The sequence below is a fragment of the Cherax quadricarinatus genome, chromosome 41, assembly GCF_038502225.1.
Source record: "Cherax quadricarinatus isolate ZL_2023a chromosome 41, ASM3850222v1, whole genome shotgun sequence".
In the NCBI taxonomy this organism is placed as follows: Eukaryota; Metazoa; Arthropoda; class Malacostraca; order Decapoda; family Parastacidae; genus Cherax; species Cherax quadricarinatus.
The window spans coordinates 11478253-11502425 of NC_091332.1; the positions used below are offsets into that span (position 1 = coordinate 11478253).

At 40.5% G+C, this 24173-nt stretch overlaps 1 protein-coding gene across 4 annotated transcripts in view; it reads left to right on the plus strand.

Annotated features, from left to right (window-relative positions):
- The window catches only part of LOC128695826 (phospholipase DDHD1-like), a 67246-nt gene that overhangs the window by 4857 nt on the left and 38216 nt on the right, over window positions 1-24173 (plus strand). For 3 of the 4 annotated variants that reach the window (XR_011393044.1, XR_011393045.1, XM_053786709.2), the window contains exons 6-7: window positions 10699-10887; window positions 13906-14028. Coding sequence is in view for 2 of the 4 variants with exons in the window: in XM_053786709.2 (XP_053642684.2) it covers window positions 10699-10887; window positions 13906-14028 (312 nt within the window). In the remaining 2 variants the exon portion in view is untranslated. The remainder of the gene's footprint in view (window positions 1-10698; window positions 10888-13905; window positions 14029-24173) is intronic. The other variant, XM_070093014.1, reaches the window with a different exon arrangement.

Below are 24173 nucleotides of genomic sequence, written 5' to 3' on the forward strand. Positions count from 1 at the left end.
GTAGATACAATACAGGACTTTGTCAATTTATCTTGTTTCTTTTTCACTTGTTCACTCTGTTTTTCTTGTTATTTTGCTTTTGCCCTTATTTTTTCAAAAATTTTTTTTTTTGCTCGCTTTCTTGCTCTTATGCTTTCTTTTGTTTGCTCCTACTCTTGCTGTTTTGCTTGCACTCTCGCTTGGTCTGTTTCTCACTCTCATTCACTCATTCTCATTCTTTTTTCTTCTCTCCTTTATAATCTTTGAAGCCTTTTGGTAAAATTTCAATATAGAAAACCCTAGATTTAGAGGACATTTGGACTGTGGGACTGTCTTAACGTTACTGTTGGGAAAAGTGCATCCAAAAAAAGTTATAGCATAATAGTAATTATTTTCTTGCTTTGCGGATGTTCATGAAATTAAGTGTGTGAAATTTGGGTAGTTCCCTCTAGATTTTCTAATTGACTCACTGGGCCTCAAACAGTGTCCCTTCATCCTCACCTGCTGGGCCACGAGTAGTGCATTCCCAGCCATTTTTCTTAGCAAAACATGTACACTAGGCAGCCTTATTCTTACCTTATGTTTTCTAACTTAATATAATTACACTACATATTCGGGCGAGATATAAGCGACTATTGGCAGAAAGGTGGGCTAGTGCAAAGATGAGTAGTGGGGGGGGGTTGAAGAGGGTTGGAATAGTTTTAAAAATGCAGTATTAGAATGTGGGGCAGAAGTTTGTGGTTATAGGAGGGTGGGGGCAGGAGGAAAGAGGAGTGATTGGTGGAATGATGAAGTAAAGGGTGTGATAAAAGAGAAAAAGGTAGCTTACGAGAGGTTTTTACAAAGCAGAAGTGTTATAAGAAGAGCAGAGTATATGGAGAGTAAAAGAAAGGTGAAGAGAGCGGTGAGAGAGTGCAAAAGGAGAGCAGATGAAAGAGTGGGAGAGGCACTGTCAAGAAATTTTAATGAAAATAAGAAAAAATTTTGGAGCGAGTTAAACAAATTAAGAAAGCCTAGGGAAAGTATGGATTTGTCAGTTAAAAACAGAGTAGGGGAGTTAGTAGATGGGGAGAGGGAGGTATTAGGTAGATGGCGAGAATATTTTGAGGAACTTTTAAATGTTGAAGAAAGGGAGGCGGTAATTTCATGCACTGGCCAGGGAGGTATACCATCTTTTAGGAGTGAAGAAGAGCAGAATGTAAGTGTGGTGGAGGTACGTGAGGCATTACGTAGAATGAAAGGGGGTAAAGCAGCTGGAACTGATGGGATCATGACAGAAATGTTAAAAGCAGGGGGGGATATAGTGTTGGAGTGGTTGGTACTTTTGTTTAATAAATGTATGAAAGAGGGGAAGGTACCTAGGGATTGGCAGAGAGCATGTATAGTCCCTTTATATAAAGGGAAAGGGGACAAAAGAGATTGTAAAAATTATAGAGGAATAAGTTTACTGAGTATACCAGGAAAAGTATACGGTAGGGTTATAATTGAAAGAATTAGAGGTAAGACAGAATGTAGGATTGCAGATGAGCAGGGAGGCTTCAGAGTGGGTAGGGGATGTGTAGATCAAGTGTTTACATTGAAGCATATATGTGAACAGTATTTAGATAAAGGTAGGGAAGTTTTTATTGCATTTATGGATTTAGAAAAGGCATATGATAGAGTGGATAGAGGAGCAATGTGGCAGAAGTTGCAAGTATATGGAATAGGTGGTAAGTTACTAAATGCTGTAAAGAGCTTTTATGAGGATAGTGAGGCTCAGGTTAGGGTGTGTAGAAGAGAGGGAGAATACTTCCCGGTAAAAGTAGGTCTTAGACAGGGATGTGTAATGTCACCATGGTTGTTTAATATATTTATAGATGGGGTTGTAAAAGAAGTAAATGCTAGGGTGTTCGGGAGAGGGGTGGGATTAATTTATGGGGAATCAAATTCAAAATGGGAATTGACACAGTTACTTTTTGCTGATGATACTGTGCTTAGGGGAGATTCTAAAGAAAAATTGCAAAGGTTAGTAGATGAGTTTGAGAATGTGTGTAAAGGTAGAAAGTTGAAAGTGAACATAGAAAAGAGTAAGGTGATGAGGGTATCAAATGATTTAGATAAAGAAAAATTGGATATCAAATTGGGGAGGAGGAGTATGGAAGAAGTGAATGTTTTCAGATACTTGGGAGTTGACGTGTCGGCGGATGGATTTATGAAGGATGAGGTTAATCATAGAATTGATGAGGGAAAAAAGGTGAGTGGTGCGTTGAGGTATATGTGGAGTCAAAAAACGTTATCTATGGTGGCAAAGAAGGGAATGTATGAAGGTATAGTAGTACCAACACTCTTATATGGATGTGAAGCTTGGGTGGTAAATGCAGCAGCGAGGAGACGGTTGGAGGCAGTGGAGATGTCCTGTCTAAGGGCAGTGTGTGGTGTAAATATTATGCAGAAAATTCGGAGTGTGGAAATTAGGAGAAGGTGTGGAGTTAATAAAAGCATTAGTCAGAGGGCAGAAGAGGGGTTGTTGAGGTGGTTTGGTCATTTAGAGAGAATGGATCAAAGTAGAATGACATGGAAAGCATATAAATCTATAGAGGAAGGAAGGAGGGGTAGGGGTCGTCCTCGAAAGGGTTGGAAAGAGGGGGTAAAGGAGGTTTTGTGGGCGAGGGGCTTGGACTTCCAGCAAGCGTGCATGAGCGTGTTAGATAGGAGTGAATGGAGACGAATGATACTTGGGACCTGACGATCTGTTGGAGTGTGAGCAGGGTAATATTTAGTGAAGGGATTCAGGGAAACCGGTTATTTTCATATAGTCGGACTTGAGTCCTGGAAATGGGAAGTACAATGCCTGCACTTTAAAGGAGGGGTTTGGGATATTGGCAGTTTGGAGGGGTATGTTGTGTATCTTTATACGTATATGCTTCTAAACTGTTGTATTCTGAGCACCTCTGCAAAAGCAGTGATAATGTGTGAGTGTGGTGAAAGTGTTGAATGATGATGAAAGTATTTTCTTTTTGGGGATTTTCTTTCTTTTTTGGGTCACCCTGCCTCGGTGGGAGATGGCCGACTTGTTAAAAAAAAAAAAAAAAAAAAAAAATAGTCCTGTGCCCTTATCAGTGATATCCCTACCCTAGCTCTGTTTAGTTATTGAACATTTTGGTGAGTGATAATAGCAAAGAATTGTTTTAAGCAAGAAGGTTTTATAGTCGAGTCATGATGTTGGCTGAGGTGCAGTTGTGTCAGTCAGCTGACCACCCAAATACGTTGCATATGTAGAGATTAACCCACATTTTATTAGGTAAGGCTAAGTATTGTTTATTTGGTTAATAACATGAGTGAAGATGCATGGAGAAATCATCTATTTTAGTGCATTATAGTAAAGAAAATTAGCTTGTACAATGTTGACTTGTTGAGGGGATCTAGCTGATATCTCACTGGGAAGCAGACAAAACATAGTAAGTTGTGAAGGTTTTGTAAGTCCTCTACAAATTTGCTGTCTCCTACATTTGTCTATTAATATTTATTCTTTGGCTTTGCTCTTGTATGCATTTATTGTTGGTATGTTTATTTGTATGGATGTGGTATAATTTGTAAATGAAATGTGGCTTTTATTTGCACTATGTTTATATGTAGTGAGTATGTTAGTTGATAAATCTTGCTATATTATCTAGCTCCACACAGCAGACCCAGATTAACCCTCTTTATACATTCCAAATGATTTAACAAATAGCGATTGGCTAATTTTGTGGTTTCTGGAATGTAATCCTGTTTTTCCCATTTTTTTCACATCAGTTAGTGCTATTTTTTATTTGATGTCAATTTTCAGGAATGTAATCCCCTTTGTTAATAGAAAATTTATTTATATTTTATTAGTAAGGTATATTTAAGGAAGCAACTCCTTATTAACTTCTTGTCGGGGTCATTTGTGTTTTTGTTAGTCAATACACCATACCAAAATTATGCTTCTGTATAGGGTTTTCAAGGAACTAGGCTTATGATAGGGTACCTGATGTTATTTAGTCCTTCAAAATGAGGAAATTGTGAAAATTTATGGTTATGGACATGAGATGCTCAGATTTTCAGGTTTGTAGAAGACTATGACAACTTTATTCTTATTATTAACCCAGGATAACCCAGAAATCCAGTCATTGTGGCTTTTTTCTATTGAGGTCTAGTATCTAGTATGCAACACTACCACTTCACCCAAGCCCCTACTTACTGCTAGGCACACAGGGGAGGAGGTGTAAGGAGACTTGCCCAACATTTCCACCCACTCCTGGGTTGAACTTGGGTTTTTTGGTCATGAGTGAAAGGTGCTACCATTTTAGCCAGAAGCCTCCACATAATCTATAAGTCCCTGTACATACCGGGTGTAGTGATTGGTAAGTAATTGGAAATTCAGAAAGTAGGATTGCAAATGAACAATAGAATTAGAAAGGAAGAGGTGTGTGGACAAATTGTTTACATTGAATCAAATAATTGAGCACTGCTTCAGTAAGGTTATATTAACTGTTTGATACATATGTGGATTTGGAAAGTGTATGAGGGTGATTAAGGGAGAGATAGGGAAGCAGTGCAAATATATGGGATAGGTAGTAAGATGTGGAAAGTTGTATGAGATGTTAGGAAAAGTTGTGTAGAAAGAAAATGGGCTGCCAGTGAGAGTGAGACTTGGATAGTCATGTGTGATGTTTCAGTCAAAGATAATGTATTTGATATAAAGTGGAAGGTATCACAATTGTTTGTTAGCAACAGTTCCCTTCAAGGGATGTTTCCAGTGAGAAGCTGTTGATCCATCGAATTTGATCTGATCTTCTCTTGGATCAAACCTGATACCTTCCCTTTTCCCCGAAGTGCTGTATAACCCTCCAGGTTTACTGCTTCACCCCCACCCCCTCCTTCTCCCATGAATGTAATGATAATAACATTACAGATAATTGTGCTGTTGTAAGATTCTAAAGATGCTGCTGGAGCTGGTATATATGAGTGTGTTCAAGTTGTGTGCAAATTAAAGAAATTTAAAATATAATACTGTGTAGTGAGAATAAGGGGAAGTTGATAAGCAGTAATTCAGAAGATCAGGATGGAAGGTAGGAATGAGGGGGCAGTGAATGTATAGCATTTATGAACTTGAAAATGGATGCATCAACAAATGGATCTATGTAGGATGATGTAAATCACAGAAAAGATGAAAAAAGTAAATTACAGGAGTTTTGAAATAAAGGAAAATGCCAGAGTATAGCAGTGCTGACACTTGTTTAACTGCAAAGAAAGATCAGTAAATGTTGCAGCATGAAGTAAGATGAAGGCAGTGAAAATGGCAGGTCAGAGATCAGCATATGGTATGAATGTTTTGCAGAAAGTATTGAATGGAGAATTTTTTTGGTTATTGTGGCTTGAAAGACATAATTTAAAGAGCAGAATATAGTTTACCGAGATAGTTTGATCACAAGAATGGCCAACCCCTGCCAATTTGGATTCAGGAAAAATAAAAGCACTAATGATGCAATTATAAAAATGTTAGACCTGCTTTACACAGCATTGGAAAATAAGGAATCTCTGCTAGGAATTTTTATTGACCTAAGAAAAGCGTGACACAGTAGACCACGGCATCCTACTCCACAAACTTGACCACTATGGTATAAGAGGCCATGCGCTTGCATATTTTAAATCCTACCTTTCTAATAGGTATCAGTATGTCACCATTAAAGACACAGCCTCATCAATACGGCCACTTGATACTGAGAGTTCCGCAGGGAAGTGTCCTTGGACCCCTGCTCTTCCTCATTTACATCAGTGATCTTCCAAACATATCCCAACACCTGAAACCCATTCTCTTTGCTGATGACACGACTTATGTCATCTCCCACCCTAATCTTGCCACCCTCAACACCATTGTTAATGAGGAGCTGCTCAAAATATCGACTTCAATGACAGCCAATAAACTTACACTTAACACTGGCAAAGCCTACTATATTATGTTTGGTAGCAGAGCAGGTGTTGCGCAACTTAACATTAAGATCGACAACACTCTAATTGCCAGACATAATGAGGGCAAATTACTTGGCCTATACCTTGACAACAACCTAAATTTCAGCACCCATATCCAACACATAACAAAAAAAAAAGTATCCAAAATGGTGGGGATCCTCTCCAAGATACGATACTACGTGCCGCAAACTGCCCTTCTCATACTATACCATTCACTTGTATTTCCATGCCTCACCTATGCTATCTGTGCTTGGGGTTCAACTGCAGCAACACACCTAAAGCCAATAATAACCCAACAAAAAGCCGCAATAAGAATAATCACTAAATCCCATCCCTGGCAACACGCCCCCCCACTCTTCATAGATCTAAACTTACTCCCTTTTCAGAACATCCACACTTACTACTGTGCAATCTATATCTACAGGACCTTAAATTCCAATATTAACCTTGACCTAAAATGCTTTCTTGATAGTTGTGACAGGATCCACAGCCATTACACCAGACACAAACATCTCTATGACATTCCCCGTGTTTGACTAAATTTTTTATTTTTTATTATCACACTGGCCGATTCCCACCAAGGCAGGGTGGCCCGAAAAAGAAAAACTTTCACCATCATTCACTCCATCACTGTCTTGCCAGAAGGGTGCTTTACACTACAGTTTTTAAACTGCAACATTAACACCCCTCCTTCAGAGTGCAGGCACTGTACTTCCCATCTCCAGGACTCAAGTCCGGCCTGCCGGTTTCCCTGAATCCCTTCATAAATGTTACTTTGCTCACACTCCAACAGCACGTCAAGTATTAAAAACCATTTGTCTCCATTCACTCCTATCAAACACGCTCACGCATGCCTGCTGGAAGTCCAAGCCCCTCGCACACAAAACCTCCTTTACCCCCTCCCTCCAACCCTTCCTAGGCCGACCCCTACCCCGCCTTCCTTCCACTACAGACTGATACACTCTTGAAGTCATTCTGTTTCGCTCCATTCTCTCTACATGTCCGAACCACCTCAACAACCCTTCCTCAGCCCTCTGGACAACAGTTTTGGTAATCCCGCACCTCCTCCTAACTTCCAAACTACGAATTCTCTGCATTATATTCACACCACACATTGCCCTCAGACATGACATCTCCACTGCCTCCAGCCTTCTCCTCGCTGCAACATTCATCACCCACGCTTCACACCCATATAAGAGCGTTGGTAAAACTATACTCTCATACATTCCCCTCTTTGCCTTCAAGGACAAAGTTCTTTGTCTCCACAGACTCCTAAGTGCACCACTCACTCTTTTTCCCTCATCAATTCTATGATTCACCTCATCTTTCATAGACCCATCCGCTGACACGTCCACTCCCAAATATCTGAATACATTCACCTCCTCCATACTCTCTCCCTCCAATCTGATATTCAATCTTTCATCACCTAATCTTTTTGTTATCCTCATAACCTTACTCTTTCCTGTATTCACCTTTAATTTTCTTCTTTTGCACACCCTACCAAATTCATCCACCAATCTCTGCAGCTTCTCTTCAGAATCTCCCAAGAGCACAGTGTCATCAGCAAAGAGCAGCTGTGACAACTCCCACTTTGTGTGTGATTCTTTATCTTTTAACTCCACGCCTCTTGCCAAGACCCTCGCATTTACTTCTCTTACAACCCCATCTATAAATATATTAAACAACCACGGTGACATCACACATCCTTGTCTAAGGCCTACTTTTACTGGGAAAAAATTTCCCTCTTTCCTACATACTCTAACTTGAGCCTCACTATCCTCGTAAAAACTCTTCACTGCTTTCAGTAACCTACCTCCTACACCATACACTTGCAACATCTGCCACATTGCCCCCCTATCCACCCTGTCATACGCCTTTTCCAAATCCATAAATGCCACAAAGACCTCTTTAGCCTTATCTAAATACTGTTCACTTATATGTTTCACTGTAAACACCTGGTCCACACACCCCCTACCTTTCCTAAAGCCTCCTTGTTCATCTGCTATCCTATTCTCCGTCTTACTCTTAATTCTTTCAATTATAACTCTACCATACACTTTACCAGGTACACTCAACAGACTTATCCCCCTATAATTTTTGCACTCTCTTTTATCCCCTTTGCCTTTATACAAAGGAACTATGCATGCTCTCTGCCAATCCCTAGGTACCTTACCCTCTTCCATACATTTATTAAATAATTGCACCAACCACTCCAAAACTATATCCCCACCTGCTTTTAACATTTCTATCTTTATCCCATCAATCCCGGCTGCCTTACCCCCTTTCATTTTACCTACTGCCTCACGAACTTCCCCCACACTCACAACTGGCTCTTCCTCACTCCTACAAGATGTTATTCCTCCTTGCCCTATACACGAAATCACAGCTTCCCTATCTTCATCAACATTTAACAATTCCTCAAAATATTCCCTCCATCTTCCCAATACCTCTAACTCTCCATTTAATAACTCTCCTCTCCTATTTTTAACTGACAAATCCATTTGTTCTCTAGGCTTTCTTAACTTGTTAATCTCACTCCAAAACTTTTTCTTATTTTCAACAAAATTTGTTGATAACATCTCACCCACTCTCTCATTTGCTCTCTTTTTACATTGCTTCACCACTCTCTTAACCTCTCTCTTTTTCTCCATATACTCTTCCCTCCTTGCATCACTTCTACTTTGTAAAAACTTCTCATATGCTAACTTTTTCTCCCTTACTACTCTCTTTACATCATCATTCCACCAATCGCTCCTCTTCCCTCCTGCACCCACTTTCCTGTAACCACAAACTTCTGCTGAACACTCTAACACTACATTTTTAAACCTACCCCATACCTCTTCGACCCCATTGCCTATGCTCTCATTAGCCCATCTATCCTCCAATAGCTGTTTATATCTTTCCCTAACTGCCTCCTCTTTTAGTTTATAAACCTTCACCTCTCTCTTCCCTGATGCTTCTATTCTCCTTGTATCCCATCTACCTTTTACTCTCAGTGTAGCTACAACTAGAAAGTGATCTGATATATCTGTGGCCCCTCTATGAACATGTACATCCTGAAGTCTACTCAACAGTCTTTTATCTACCAATACATAATCCAACAAACTACTGTCATTTCGCCCTACATCATATCGTGTATACTTATTTATCCTCTTTTTCTTAAAATATGTATTACCTATAACTAAACCCCTTTCTATACAAAGTTCAATCAAAGGGCTCCCACTATCATTTACACCTGGCACCCCAAACTTACCTACCACACCCTCTCTAAAAGTTTCTCCTACTTTAGCATTTAGGTCCCCTACCACAATTACTCTCTCACTTGGTTCAAAGGCTCCTATACATTCACTTAACATCTCCCAAAATCTCTCTCTCTCCTCTGCATTCCTCTCTTCTCCAGGTGCATACACGCTTATTATGACCCACTTCTCGCATCCAACCTTTACTTTAATCCACATAATTCTTGAATTTACACATTCATATTCTCTTCTCTCCTTCCATAACTGATCATTTAACATTACTGCTACCCCTTCCTTTGCTCTAACTCTCTCAGATACTCCAGATTTAATCCCATTTATTTCCCCCCACTGAAACTCTCCTACCCCCTTCAGCTTTGTTTCGCTTAGAGCCAGGACATCCAACTTCTTTTCATTCATAACATCAGCAATCATCTGTTTCTTGTCATCCGCACTACATCCATGCACATTTAAGCATCCCAGTTTTATAAAGTTTTTCTTCTTCTCTTTTTTAGTAAATGTATACAGGAGAAGGGGTTACTAGCCCATTGCTCCCGGCATTTTAGTCGCCTCATACGACACGCATGGCTTACGGAGGAAAGATTCTTTTCCACTTTCCCATGGACAATAGAAGAAATAAAAAAGAACAAGAGCTATTTAGAAAAGGGAGAAAAACCTAGATGTATGTATATATATATATGCATGTGCGTGTCTGTGAAGTGTGACCAAAGTGTAAGTAGGAGTAGCAAGATATCCCTGTTATCTAGCGTGTTTATGAGACAGAAAAAGAAACCAGCAATCCTACCATCATGCAAAACAGTTACAGGTTTTTGTTTCACAGTCATCTGGCAGGACGGTAGTACTTCCCTGGGTGGTTGCTGTCTACCAACCTACTACCTAAACCTTTACAAAAATTCAATGTATTTCAAAGGACCTAAACTCTGGAACACCCTACCTGAAAACTCTAAAACTGCAGACACATTCATCACTTTCAAAACTACAGTTAGAAAACATCTTATCTCCCTGATCCACCCCGACAACTAACTACATGATAACCACCTGGTGGTTCACATTCACACTCAATCACCCACTGACTATAAACCCAGAAATACTAATCTTAATCTTAAAATAATGAATCCTAACTAGTCATAAGTTTGCCTATGATACTCCAATATAGACACTTTGTATTGTGCCAAAACAAAAGCATTCACATTGCTAAACTCACAAATTATGATGTAGCCACTTAGCCTTAATACCATAATCTGTAAGGATTTAATGTTAAGAATTAATCTAAGTCTGCTCGAAATGCCTAGCCATGCTAGGTGTCCTAGTGGCCCCCTCTGTAATTAGTATTTTATAACATGTAAACCACACAATACCCAAAACCTGTAAATCCCACATTGTAACCTTTATAGAGAATAAACTTGAATTGAATTGAATTTATAGTAACTAGCATTAAAGGTAGGTTGAGATAAAGTTTTAACTAAAACTGCTTTGCTGTATTTTGCAGATCATTACTGGGTTGACAGGAGAGATGAACCGTTTATATACAATGTTTACTCAGCGAAATCCTTATTTTGAGGCTAATGGAGGCAAAGTGTCAATGGTTGCTCACTCATTGGGCTGTGTCATCACATACGACATAGTAACTGGTTGGAATCCTGCTCAGGAGTTTGATCGGCAGCTTGTGCAGTCTTTGGTTAGTGTCTGGTAATTTCTCTTTATCCCTCAGATTAACTGCAGTATAATTCTAGTGACCCCTCAATTTGTGTCCTTAAGACTGTAAATACAGTGGACCCCCGCCTTACAATATTATTTCATTCCAGAGGTCTGTTCAGGTGTCGTTACCGACCGAATTTGTTCCCATAAGGAATATGTGAATTAGATTAGTCCGTTTCAGACCCCCAAAAATACATGTACAAAAGCACTTACAAAAATACACTTACATAATTGGTCGAGTTGGGAGCTGATCGTAAGGCGGGGGTCCACTGTATTTGTTTACATTTCTGATAAAGCTAATCTTATTTTAATGTACAATAACTGTGTTCAAGTTTCATAGGCCACTAATAAGAATAGCGATCTTATCTGCCTAACCTCTATAGATCTTGGATCACTTTTCCACTCGGTTAATTATCTTTTTTTACACTGTCACATACACGTGGGCTTCCTTTGCTGACCCCCAGCATGGGCTCCAAGCACAATTAGACTGCCTGTATGTTTGATAAAAGCCTCATGTGAATTAGAGAATTCGCATTGTTTGTGTACATTCAGCTTGTTCCACTTTTGGAGGACTCTGATCTACATGCATTCTGCTTGGCACATAATCCATGTTCCAGTAGATTATCTTGTTCAATATGGTTAGCTGAACCTGCAGCAGATTTTTATGGGACTTGCACTATTGAAGTGTTGCTAATATTTTGGTGCCTGGCACTTAAATTTTTATTTTTAACACTTTGGCAGTCTCCTGAAGTAGGGTGACCCAACAAAGAAAGCACTTTCACCTTCACTCGTGCAATCACTGTCTTACCAGAAGGGCTCCAACATCACATTTCAGATGGACACTCCAAACCACAGCATCCTCACACCTTCAGAGTGCAGGCACAGTATTTCCTACCTTCAGGATTCTAATTTGGTTAACTGGTTTTCCTGAATCTCTTGTTAAATGCTGCTTAGTTTACACTCTAACAGCATGTCAAATCATAAAAACCACTTGCCTCCACTCTTAACATGCTCATACAACCCTTTTGGATGTTCAAATCCCTAGCAGTTGAAACCTCTTTTACCCTGTTCTTCAATTTTTATGTGAGATGATCCCAACCCTCCTTCCTTTCACCCCAGATTCATATTCCCTCCTAGTCATCCTTTTTTTTCTTCATCCTCTTAAATACCCTCTTCAAAAGCAGGCAGAGATGTCTGCTAGGAAAAGGGGCTAGATATACACCTGGTACTTTTCCCACTCATCTGTCTTGGCCATCCACCTCTACACTTTATGCATGATAGCCATGTGCTGTACTTGACATTTGAGTGGCAGGTTTCACTCACTGCTAACCATCCAACCACACACTCTCCCATAGCTCATTTGCACTGTTTATGGGATAAGATGGGACTTGAATCAGTTCTAGATTGGATTATATATAAAACACAACCCGCGCATAGAAGAGAGGAGCTTATGATGACGTTTCGGGCCGACTTGGACCATTTTGTTAATGGTCCAAGTCGGACCGAAACGTCGTCGTAAGCTCCTCTCTTCTATGTGCGGGTTATTTGTGTTTCGTTCCAGTCACGGTATTGTACCTTTTTTTGTTATTTATTGGATTGTATATCTTTTGTTTGCTGGGAATATGAAGGTCACCATCTATACTACAAATCCTTTTATGAGACAAGACATACTATTAATTTTCTTCACTGAGAATGGGTTAGTTTCACAGCACCTTCATTCATTTGTTGGACTGTTAGTTGGGAATGATAGCTTCATTTTTTGAGTGTGTGATTCTGGCCCAGCTTAAGCTGACTAACTATATTTTATGGCTGAACAGAATTTTCAGGCCTTGCAAGATGCTATTACTGTGCTTGACTTACTGCTTTCTGGTGTGGGCTTTACTCAGGGCAGAGTACAGAGATGCTTTTATCTACTATTTCTGTATATTTGCTGGTTCCCATCTCTGGGATATGCCCATATGGAATCCACTGCCAGTCAACAGCTGCCTCTATCTTGGATACAGGTGGTATGATTCCAGGTGAGCCCCCCCCCCCCAGGGCCTTTGTATTTGACAATGTTTCCCTCAGGATTCAGCTTTATCAAGTTGCTATTTTGAACCCTTTTATTTTGGCTGACAGCTGGGTTTGGAGCATTATAGAAGCCTCAAATTACTTGACTGTAACAAGGAAGCAATACCTAATGATCAAATGAAGGAGGTTATTACCTCTTTGGGGGCCTGAGAAACCAGCATTGGTGTGAAGGAAGTACAACACTCCAGGAGGACACCCAGGGCCCTTAATACAAAAAATGCGTTTTTTGGAACAAAAATACAATTTTTATATACTATGTAGCACTGTATGACCCTTATGGATTTAGTGCTTAATTGATTACAATATTATATTCGATATAGGTTATGGCAAAAAAAAATATCTCTGTCGGATGTACTTCTATAATTACCTAGTATTTGCATGTACAGTACATAGATTGGTGTAGTTATTACACTAACAGTGAATTTTTCAATGTGTGTTGCTAACATTCCCTATTTGGTGGTGGTATTAAGTTGAGCCTCTTAACTCTAGGAATGCAAAGCTCATTGCATACATTCCAATTTATTCTTTCTTCAGTATTATCACAGTATTATGACTTGCAACATCCTGTACCTGCAGCTCCTTTTTTAACTGTCTTGTTTATAATATGCTCTTATCACTTTGCATAATTCTATTATAAATACTGTACTGCATTTTAGCACTTGGTCCAGACTTGGTACATGTATGCTCCTTCCTGTGGTATGCTCAGTTTTAATCATCCTGTATAGTATTTTTATTCTGATTGTTTTTCTCCTCAGAACTCTGAAAGGAGGTGCCTTGATGCCAGTGAGGGGGGGGGGGCTCTTGACTATGGAATATTTAACTGTCCTCTTTCTTGGATCAAACTTGATTACCTCCCATTTCCCATGTGCTGTATAACCCCTTTGGCTTTCATGCTTTCCCCTGATTATAATAATAATTATCTCTTCAGATTGAAAATATGAATAAAAGTAGTGAGCTGCAGAATGTTTCACAAATAATGCTTAAAAAAAGCTTACAAGAGCTTCTCAAGCAACATGAATCTAAAAGTTGTCAGCCTTCCTTAAACTTCAAGGTGAGGAGAATTGTCTTTTCAAATGGATGATTATCTTATGCATGTTGTGTAAATTTTTTATCTCGTGGTCATATATCCCATTCCAATTGCGGCAGCAGGAAATTCTAACTTAAATTGGAATTTTACTATTTATCTCTTTTTATTTCATTTTGTTACTATATAATTAAGGTAGTAGGTTGGTAGACAGCAACCGCCCAGGGAGGTACTACCGTCCTGCCAAGTGAGTGTAAAACAAAAGCCTGTACAGTAATTGTTTTACATGATGGTAGGATTGCTGGTGTCTTTTGCCTGTCTCATAAATATGCAAGATTACAGGTACGTCTTGCTACTTCTACTTACACTTAGGTCACAATACACATACATGTACATATTTATTTATGCATACTCATCTGAGTTTTCTTTGATTTTATCTTGATAATTCTTGTTCTTATTACTTTTCCTTTTATATTCATGGGGAAGTGGAATAAGAATCTTTCCTCCGTAAGCCATGCATGCTGTAAAAGTCGACTAAAATGCCGGGAACAGTGGGCTAGTAACCCCTTTTCCTGTAAAAATTACTAAAAAGAATAAAAAGAAAGTTGTCAAAGTGAAATGTCTGAATGTGCGTAGATGTTGTGTGAATGATAAGAAAGAGATGATTGTGGAAGTTATGAATGAGAAAACGCTGGATGTCCTGGCTTTAAGTGAAACAAAGCTGAAGGGGGTGGGAGAGTTTAAGTGGAGAGGAATAAATGGGATTAGGTCAGGGGTTTCAAATAGAGCTAAAGAAGGAGTAGCAATAATGTTGAAGGATAAGCTATGGCAGGAAAAGAGGGACTATAAATGTATTAATTCAAGGATTATGTGGAGTAAAATAAAGGTTGGATGTGAAAAGTGGGTTATAGTAAGCATATATGCACCTGGAGAAGAGAGAGAGATTTTGGGAAATGTTGAGTGCATGGGGAGTTTTGAACCAAATGTGAGAGTACTTGAGGTTGGGGGATTTCAATGCTAAAGTGGGTAAAAATGTTGTGGAGGGAGTAGTAGGTAAATTTGAGGTGCCAAGGGTAAATGAAAATGGGGAGCCTTTAATTGAGCTATGTGTAGAAAGAGGTTTGGTAATAAGTAATACATATTTTATGAAAAAGAGGATAAATAAATATACAAGGTATGATATAGCACATAATGAAAGTAGTTTGTTAGGTTATATATTGGTGGATAAAAGGTTGATAGGTAGGCTCCAGGATGTACACGTTTATAAAGGGGCAACTGATATATTGGATCATTATTTAGTTGTAGCTACAGTTAGAGTAAGAGGTAGATGAGACAAGAGGAAAATGGCAGCAAGTAAGAGGGAGGTGAAAGTGTATAAACTAAGGGAGGAGGAAGTTCGGGTGAGATATAAGCAACTATTGGCAGAAAGGTGGGCTGGTGCAAGTATGAGTGATGGGGAGAGGGGGGTTGAAGAGGGTTGGAATAGTTTTAAAAATGCAGTATTAGAATGTGGGGCAGAAGTTTGTGGTTATAGGAGGGTGGGTACAGGAGGGAAGAGGAGTGATTAGTGGAATGATGAAGTAAAGGGTGTGATAAAAGAGAGAGAGGTAGCTTATGAGAGGTTTTTACAAAGCAGAAGTGTTATAAGAAGAGTAGAGTATATGGAGAGTAAAAGAAAGTCGAAGAGTGGTGAGAGAGTGCAAAAGGAGAGCAAATGACTGAGTGGGAGAGACACTGTCAAGAAATTTTAATGAAAATAAGAAAAAATTTTAGAGTGAGTTAAACAAGTTAAGAAAGCATAGGGAACGAATGGATTTGTCAGTTAAAAACAGAGTAGGGGAGTTAGTAGATGGGGAGATGGAGGTACTGGGTAGATGGTGAGAATATTTTGAGGAATTTTTAAATGTCGATGAAGAAAGGGAGGCGGTAATTTCATGCACTGGTCAGCGAGGTATACCATCTTTTAGGAGTGAAGAAGAGCAGGATTTGAGTGTGCGGGAGGTACGTGAGGAATTACGTAGAATGAAAGGGGGTAAAGCAGCTGGAACTGACATGGTCATGACAGAAATGCTAAAAGCAGGGGGGGATATAGTATTGGAGTGGTTGGTATTTTTGTTTAATAAATGTATGAAAGAAGGGAAGGTACCTAGGGATTGGCGGAGAACATGTGTAGTTCCTTTATATAAAGGAAAGGGGGACAAAATAGATTGTAAAAATGATAGAGGAATGAGTTTACTGAGTTATCCATGGGGAAGTGGAACAGAATTCTTCCTCCGTAAGCCATGCGTGTTGTAAGAGGCGACTGAAATGCTGGGAGCAACAGGCTAGTAACCTCTTCTCCTGTATATATTACTAAATGTAAAAGGAGAAACTTTCGTTTTTCCTTTTGGGCCACCCCTCCTCGGTGGGATACGGCCGGTGTGTTGAAAGAAAGAAAGAAGTTTACTGAGTATAGCAGGAAAAGTGTACGGTAGGGTTATTATTGAAAGAATTACAGGTAAGGCAGAATGTAGGATTGCGGATAAGCAAGGAGGTTTTAGAGTGGGTAGGGGATGTGTAGATCAGGTGTTACATTGAGGATAGTGAGGCTTAGGTTAGGGTGTGTAGAAGAGAGGGAGACTATTTTCCGGTAAAAGTAGGTCTTAGACAGGGATGTGTAATGTCACCATGGTTGTTTAATATATTTATAGATGGGGTTGTAAAGGAAGTAAATGCTAGGGTGTTCGGGGGAGGGGTGGGATTAAATTGTGGGGAATCAAATACAAAATGGGAATTGACAGTTACTTTTTGCTGATGATACTTTGGTTATGGGAGATTCTAAAGAAAAGTTGCAAAGGTTAGTGGACGAGTTTGGGAGTGTGTGTAAAGGTAGGAAGTTGAAAGTGAATATAGAAAAGAGTAAGGTGATGAGAGTATCAAATGATTTAGATAAACACAAATTGGATATCAAATTGGGGAAGAGGAGTATGGAAGAAAATGTTTTCAGATATTTGGTAGTTGACGTGTCAGCGGATGAATTTATGAAGGATGAGGTTAATTATAGAATTGATGAAAGAAAAAAGGTGAGTGGTGCGTTGAGGTATATGTGGAGACAAAAAACGTTATCTATGGAGGCAAAGAAGGGAATGTATGAAAGTATAGTAGTACCAACACTTATATGGGTGTGAGGCTTGGATTGTAAATGCTGCAGCGAGGAGGCGGTTGGAGGCAGTGGGGATGTCCTGTCTAAGGGCAATGTGTGGTGTGAATATTATGCAGAAAATTCAGAGTGTGGAAATTAGGAGAAGGTGTGGAGTTAATAAAAGTATTAGTCAGAGGGCTAAAGAGGTGTTGTTGAGGTGGTTTGGTCATTTAGAGAGAATGGATCAAAGTAGAATGACATGGGGAGCGTATAAATCTGTAGGGGAAGGAAGGTGGGATAGGGGTCATCTTTGAAAAGGTTGGAGGGAGGGGGTAAAGGAGGTTTTGTGGGTGAGGGGCTTGGACTTCCAGCAAGCGTGCGTGAGCGTGTTAGGAGTGAATGGAGACGAATGGTATTTGGGACCCGACGTGCTGTTGGAGTGTGAGCAGGGTAATATTTAGTGAAGGGATTCAGGGAAACTGGTTATTTTTATATAACCGGACTTGAGTCCTGGAAATGAGAAGTACAATGCCTGCACTTTAAAGGAGAGGTTTGGGATATTGGCAGTTTGGAAGGATATGTTGTGTAACTTCATACGTATATGCTTCTAAACTGTTGTGTTCTGAGCACCTCTGCAAAAACAGAGATTATGTGTGAGTGAGGTGAAAGTGTTGAATGATGATGAAAGTATTTTCTTTTTGGGGATTTTCTTTCTTTTTGGGTAACCCTGCTTCGGTGGGAGACGGTCAACTTGTTAAAAAAAAAAAAAATTATGTTGTCAAAAAGGAATGTATTAATATTTACAACCTTCTCGATATTAGTGCTTCACTTCCATATGGCAAAATCTTCCAAAATCTGACTGTGCTGTTTATTTCATTTTTCAAACTCAAAATTACTTTTATAACGTGTAGAGGTCTTTGCTTTGTGCAGAAAGTTGCACCAAGTGTGTAGCAAATATTGAGTGTGTATTATCATGATGCACACTCAATGTTTGTTTACAAAACTGAAAAAAAAGAGCAAAATGGCGTGAAAACTTGGTAAAATAGTACGTACTGTTTTCCAAAGGAACTTCACCTTGGAACTTAACGATGAAAAGAACATACTACAGTGGCAGTAAAGTTTTAACGTACTGGGAATGCTTCAAGGTACTTGGAATCTATTCTCAGGAGTGAAGACAAGAGAGATATCTAATAATATAAGTATACCATTCAGAACAAGCCACATGGGGATAAAAATCTTTAGCTCAAGATCTTTCACACACACACACTGTGTTGTCAGGAGTTATGCAGTGTTACAAGATCAGCAACAGAAAGTAGGTGGGGGGAAAATTCTTGATTAAATGGTTGTATGAATTCCGGTGTTGAACACAGGCATTCCTTAATGACTGCAGCAAATTACACATGGGCAAAACATCCAGAGACCTCCGAACACGTATTTCACAACACCAGTACAAAGGCAGATCTGACAATTTAAGGAATGCCTGTGTTCAACACCGAAATTCACACCCATTTAATCAACTACAGAAACGCAAGACGTAAGTAAGTAAATTTATTCAGGTATACACAAATAGTTACATAGAATTATCATACATAGCAGCATATGTGTAGAGACCTAGGATAACCCAAAAAAGTCAGACAGAGTGACTTATAGCCAGAGAAGACAACACTCAATACCAAAGAATCCTGGAATCATCACTTATCTGTATATCTAACAGCTTCAACCAAAACAATAGCTTCTATAACATAGCTGATCTCCTTGCCAAGAAACTTCATCACTATCCCATATAAGAACATAAGAATGGAGGAACACTGCAGGAGGTCTACTCATATACTTTCCCAATCTCTTTTTAAAGCTACCCAAAGTCCTAGACTCTATCACACTACTCAGAAGATTGTCACATGCAGCATTCTCCACCTGACTCCACCCTATAAATACTCGCATACCTTTCACCCAGGTAGATCTGTTTGTGACTTGATAAAGCCCACTGTGTGGGTGAAACGTTGTCAATAAAGAATCACATTATACTGCTTTTGTGTTTATATTTCCATTGTGTCGGTATTTAATACCATTTATTTCCAGACTATTACCCTGTATACTTGTGCAGTTATGTTAAGTAAAAGGACACAAATGCAAAAATGTGACATTTTATTGTGGCAACGTTTTGCTCTCCAGGAGATTTATCAAGACGTTACAAACAGTACACAGACACAGAGGATGTATATAGGCTTAGTGAGGTGTAATACTAGTGGTGGTGGTGGTAGTAGTAGTTGTAGTAATATTAGTTGTAGTAGTAGTAATACAATATGGTAGAGCTAACTATTAACTTGCACACGAGTAAAAGGTTACTTGGGTAGCATAAAAATAGGTTAGACAAATATTTCTGTTTGGAGGTTGGATTTGAGGTCTGTTTCAGTGTTCCTCCTGTGTAATGTTCTTGTGTAGTATTAGCAAGAGAGACTGTGATGGCAGGGTTTACTGTTTTCAGGAGGATTCTTACTAAGATTTCAGAGATGATGAAGCTGCCTTTGTTTTGTTTGTGTTAGAAACGGTGATTAATGCTGCTTCAAGGCACTTGTGTCTGCGGAAATTAGTTTTTGATCACTAATCAGGCGTCTCTGAATTTCGTGAGATGACTGGCGGAATTTCGGTGTTGTATGCAGGCATTGTTTAAGTTATCATTTCTACATGCATCAATGTGCTCATTGAGGCGTGTTTCGGGGTTTCTTGCTGTTTCACCCACATAAGTCCTGTCACGGCCTCCACAGGGTATAGTGTAAACCCCTGCATTGACTGGTTCATGGTGCTTGCATTTTGTCATGCTTAGATCCTTTATTGAAGTGCTGGATGCGATGGTGACTAGTGTTAGCTTGTGCTAGTACTTTAGAAACATTCAATGCAACCTGTCTGTTGTGCAGTTATGCAGGTTTATGCAATATACGTAGTAACGTATGTGCAAGTTTCCTAGGATAACATACAGGTACCATCCGACTTACGACCGAGCTTGGTTCCGACCAACCGGTCGTAAGTCAAAATGGACATAAGTCGAACCTTAGAAAATTGCCAGTAGGAATAGTAGTAGTAGTTATACATGTGGTGAAAGTCAGTTGGTACATGAGAAAGAAAGGTTACAAAAGCTATGGCTTGGGTAGCATAAAAAATAGGTTGGGCAAATGTATATGGATGGATTTGAGAAGGCATGTTTCAGTGTCCCTTCTCTATTACATAAGAAAGGAGGAACACTGCAGCAGGCCTGTTTGCCCCCACAAGTAGAGGTAGTAGTAATAGTTATACATGTGGTGGAAAAGTCAGCTGGTACATGAGTAAGGTTACAAAAGTTATGGCTTGGGTAGCATAAAAATTAGGTTGGGCAAATGTAGAAAGGAGGAACTCTGCAGCAGGCCTGTTGGCCCAAACTGGGCATGTCTTTATGTAGTAGCAATTATGTGATTGCAAAGTTTACTGTTTTCAGGATTCTCACTAAGACTTCAGAGATGACGAAGCTGCCTTTGTTTTGTGTTAGAAACTGCGATTAATGCTGAAGAAGTCTAATGACAAGCTACCTTTTCTAGATGTCCTCATTCACAAAGTAGATAACAATCTAAGATTTCAAGTTTACTGGAAACCTACAAATAAAAATGATCTCACACACTTCTTCAGCATTAATTGCTGTTTCTAACACAATTAAACAAAACAAAGGAAGCTTAATCATCTCTGAAGTCTTAGCGAGAATCCTCCTGAAAACAGTAAACCCTGCCATCACATAATTGCTACTACATAAAGGACATGCCTAGTTTGGGCCAACAGGCCTGCTGCAGTGTTCCTCCTTTCTTATGCAATAGAGAAGGGACACTGAAACATGCTTTCTCCAATTCATCCATGTACATTTGCCCAACCAAGCCAGCTTTTGTAACCTTTCTTTCTCATGTACCAGCTGACTTTTCCACTATATGTATAACTACTACTAATACCTCTACTTATGTGGGCAAAACATTGTCAACAAAGGATCACATTATACTGCTGTGTCTGACTGTGTATCTGGCAGCCCTGCTGTCAGATGCATGGTCGTAAGTAGAGTGGTCGTATGTCGTGTAGGTCGTAAGTCGGAAGGTGAGTGTATATAGTAACGTGTGCGAGTTTCCTAGGATAGCCTAAGGAGGTTAGGTAGAGTGACTTATTGCCTTTGGGGTCCTAGAGTTATGAAACATTGCAGTGATCTTGGAGCAGGATAGGTAGATAAGTAGGTAAATACAGTGGACCCCCGGTTAACGATATTTTTTCACTCCAGAAGTGTGTTCAGGTGCCAGTACTGACCGAATTTGTTCCCATAAGGAATATTGTGAAGTAGATTAGTCCATTTCAGACCCCCACACATACACGTACAAACGCACTTACATAAATACACTTACATAATTGGTCGCATTCGGAGGTGATCGTTATGCGGGGGTCCACTGTATGTAGGGATCTTTGTAGACAACACTTTCTGGAACATTCTCTGACTTGTGGTAGGATGACACATAGTACTGTACATCTTATTTGTACAATATTATAAAGTTACATAAAGCCTGAGTGTGAGTGCATTCACTACTTAGGTAAAATGATTCCATATGCCACTAGATCAATTATTATTTTTATTTTTTTTATTAACACATCGGCTGATTCCCACCAAGGCAGGGTGGCCCGAAAAAGAAACACTTGCATCATCATTCACTCCATCACATGTCTTGAGCTGACTAGAGCTATTCCTTATTGTTCTGTAACTAGCTTTCTGTAAACTTCTGAGGTTCCTCCCTTGCCTCAGAAATTTTTTTCTCCCTGATATCTGTTGCTAGCCTTGCAACATTGCATAACTCCCGAGACAATGCACAGAGAGTGAGAAAGATCATGAGCTAAGGATTTCCATCCCCATATGGCTTGTTCTGAATTAAGATGCCTGTTTGTGATTTTTTTTTTTTGCGGTATAACATGCATTGAAGTTATTTGAAAGCATGGTCCCAATTGTAATTATTGTACCTTAATGTACTGTAACTGTAGACAGCCTGTACTGTCTGCACAGACAGCCCATGCTGTCTGCCAGCTTAGTTCATATTTCGCAGCACTAGGGTGCTGCCCTCTGTAGCCAGGCCTCTCGGTGGGCATGCCAGCCTGCCTGCCCTTGCCTCACTCTCACTCACACAGTGGCCTAGCAGGAAGACACAACAAGGCCTACTAGTAGCTCTCTCTCGTGGGATGGCCCTGCCCGGGCCATGGGCACAACACACAAGCCTGTGTACCCACCACGACTTAACAATAAAGTAAGAAGCCTCCGAAGACATTTATCATTACTCCCCGCTACCAGCCTACCAAATAATCTTGTTAAACATTGGTAGTAGCGGTGGTCGCAGCAGTTGTTTGCCCAGAGAGAGGAAGGAAGAGGTATGAAGTCATCTTCACTTCATCATCCCATACAAGAAGCATCCGTCTCTCAACGAGTTATCCTGATGTCGTGTCTGCACGTTTCAGCATCCAGACACAGGTACAAGCAGGATCCAGCTGAAATTTGCCGAATTTCTTCGAGAATTGTGAGTGGCGTCACAGTGACCCCACGCTGTTTCCCAAGTCACGTGTTCAGCGTCACTTGTATGTTGCTGCTGTTGTTGTTCAGCTCAGCACAGCTGTTTCAGCAAGCCAGAGGTGAGTTTTGTGGCGATTTCTGCGTCCAGTGTGAGTTCTCCACGTGTTTGTGGGAGGAGGGGAGGGGCCGCTCCTTGCCTCGCCCTGCTGTACTCTCACACCTCACCAGCCTACCATACACCACTCACCACTGCTCACTCCCTCTGCTGTGTTCTCTGCTGTTTTTTGTGTGAATTCATTGCCAGAGCTGTGTATCCGAGTGCCCAAGGTCACTCGAAGCTACGTGGATCAGCATGCCACGTAGATCACGACACCACGTTGGGTGTGGGCGATGTCATGTAGCTCTACAAGCCACGTGAGTTACCAGATGTCCCAGGCCACATGCTGTGGTCTGCTGCCCGCATCACATTGACGTCACCGACAATGTTGCCTGACTTCATGACGTCACGATGTCTGCTGACGTCACCTCACGATGTCTGCCTGATGTCACCTCGAGATGTCTGCTGACGTCACCTCGCGACATCACGCCTGACATCACATGATGTCACATTGAGTGTTTCTAGTAATTAATTCAGTATTGTCGAGAAGATTGAGAGAAGATATATGTCGTGTGTTAATTAATTTCTCTCAGTCAGTGTTCTCACATGTTGTACAGCATGTACCGCGGGTGTGTAGTTTCAGTGTGTCCAGTGAGGTCTGAGCCAGACCTGAGTAGCACCACTGTGCTAAGTCACCCGATGTGACCAGTGCGCTTGACAGTTGTTATCAGTCAGCTCTGAGCGTTTGAGCCCCTTTGTACAGGAAGCTCTTATGCTCGTCACTCATAGATGTTCTGCAGAATCATACCTGCTATGATTCCCATCGAGATTTGTTTCACTTCACCTCCAGACCTTCAGAGTGCAGTTATATGTAGAGAAACAAGTCTGGGGACGCTTAGACTAACCTCTGCTGTAACTCCAACTGCCGAGAGAATGACACTCGTCAAGCCGCAGTTAAGCCCTGTCGGCAGGCGCTGTGTCAGCCTCGTGTCACAAGCTTCAGTGAGCAGCCTGCACAAAGATGTCACTGACTGCTAGCTCGCTCACTGCAATCTGGTGTATGATGTTATGACTCCCAGATGTTTTGCCCAGTCGTCTCTGCCACAACTCGCTCCACGCTCGCCGGCAGTGACAGCCCAGCGACAGTACCAGTCGAGAAGTGTCCTCCTGAGTCACTTGCCAGAAGTCATGCCGAGTTTTGTCGACGCCTCACTCGAGGGCACCAGCATGTCTTGCCCCAGGTTGAGTGAAAACCTGCAGCGACTCCTACGATGACTGCTTCACCGTTCCAGAGGAGACCGTACCCTGTTACGTCACAGCTCAGCCGCAGCGATGTCTCCTGTGTTGCAGTATCCGTCCAGACGCAGGAAGGCGTGCAGTGATGCCCTTCGACGCTCACTGCC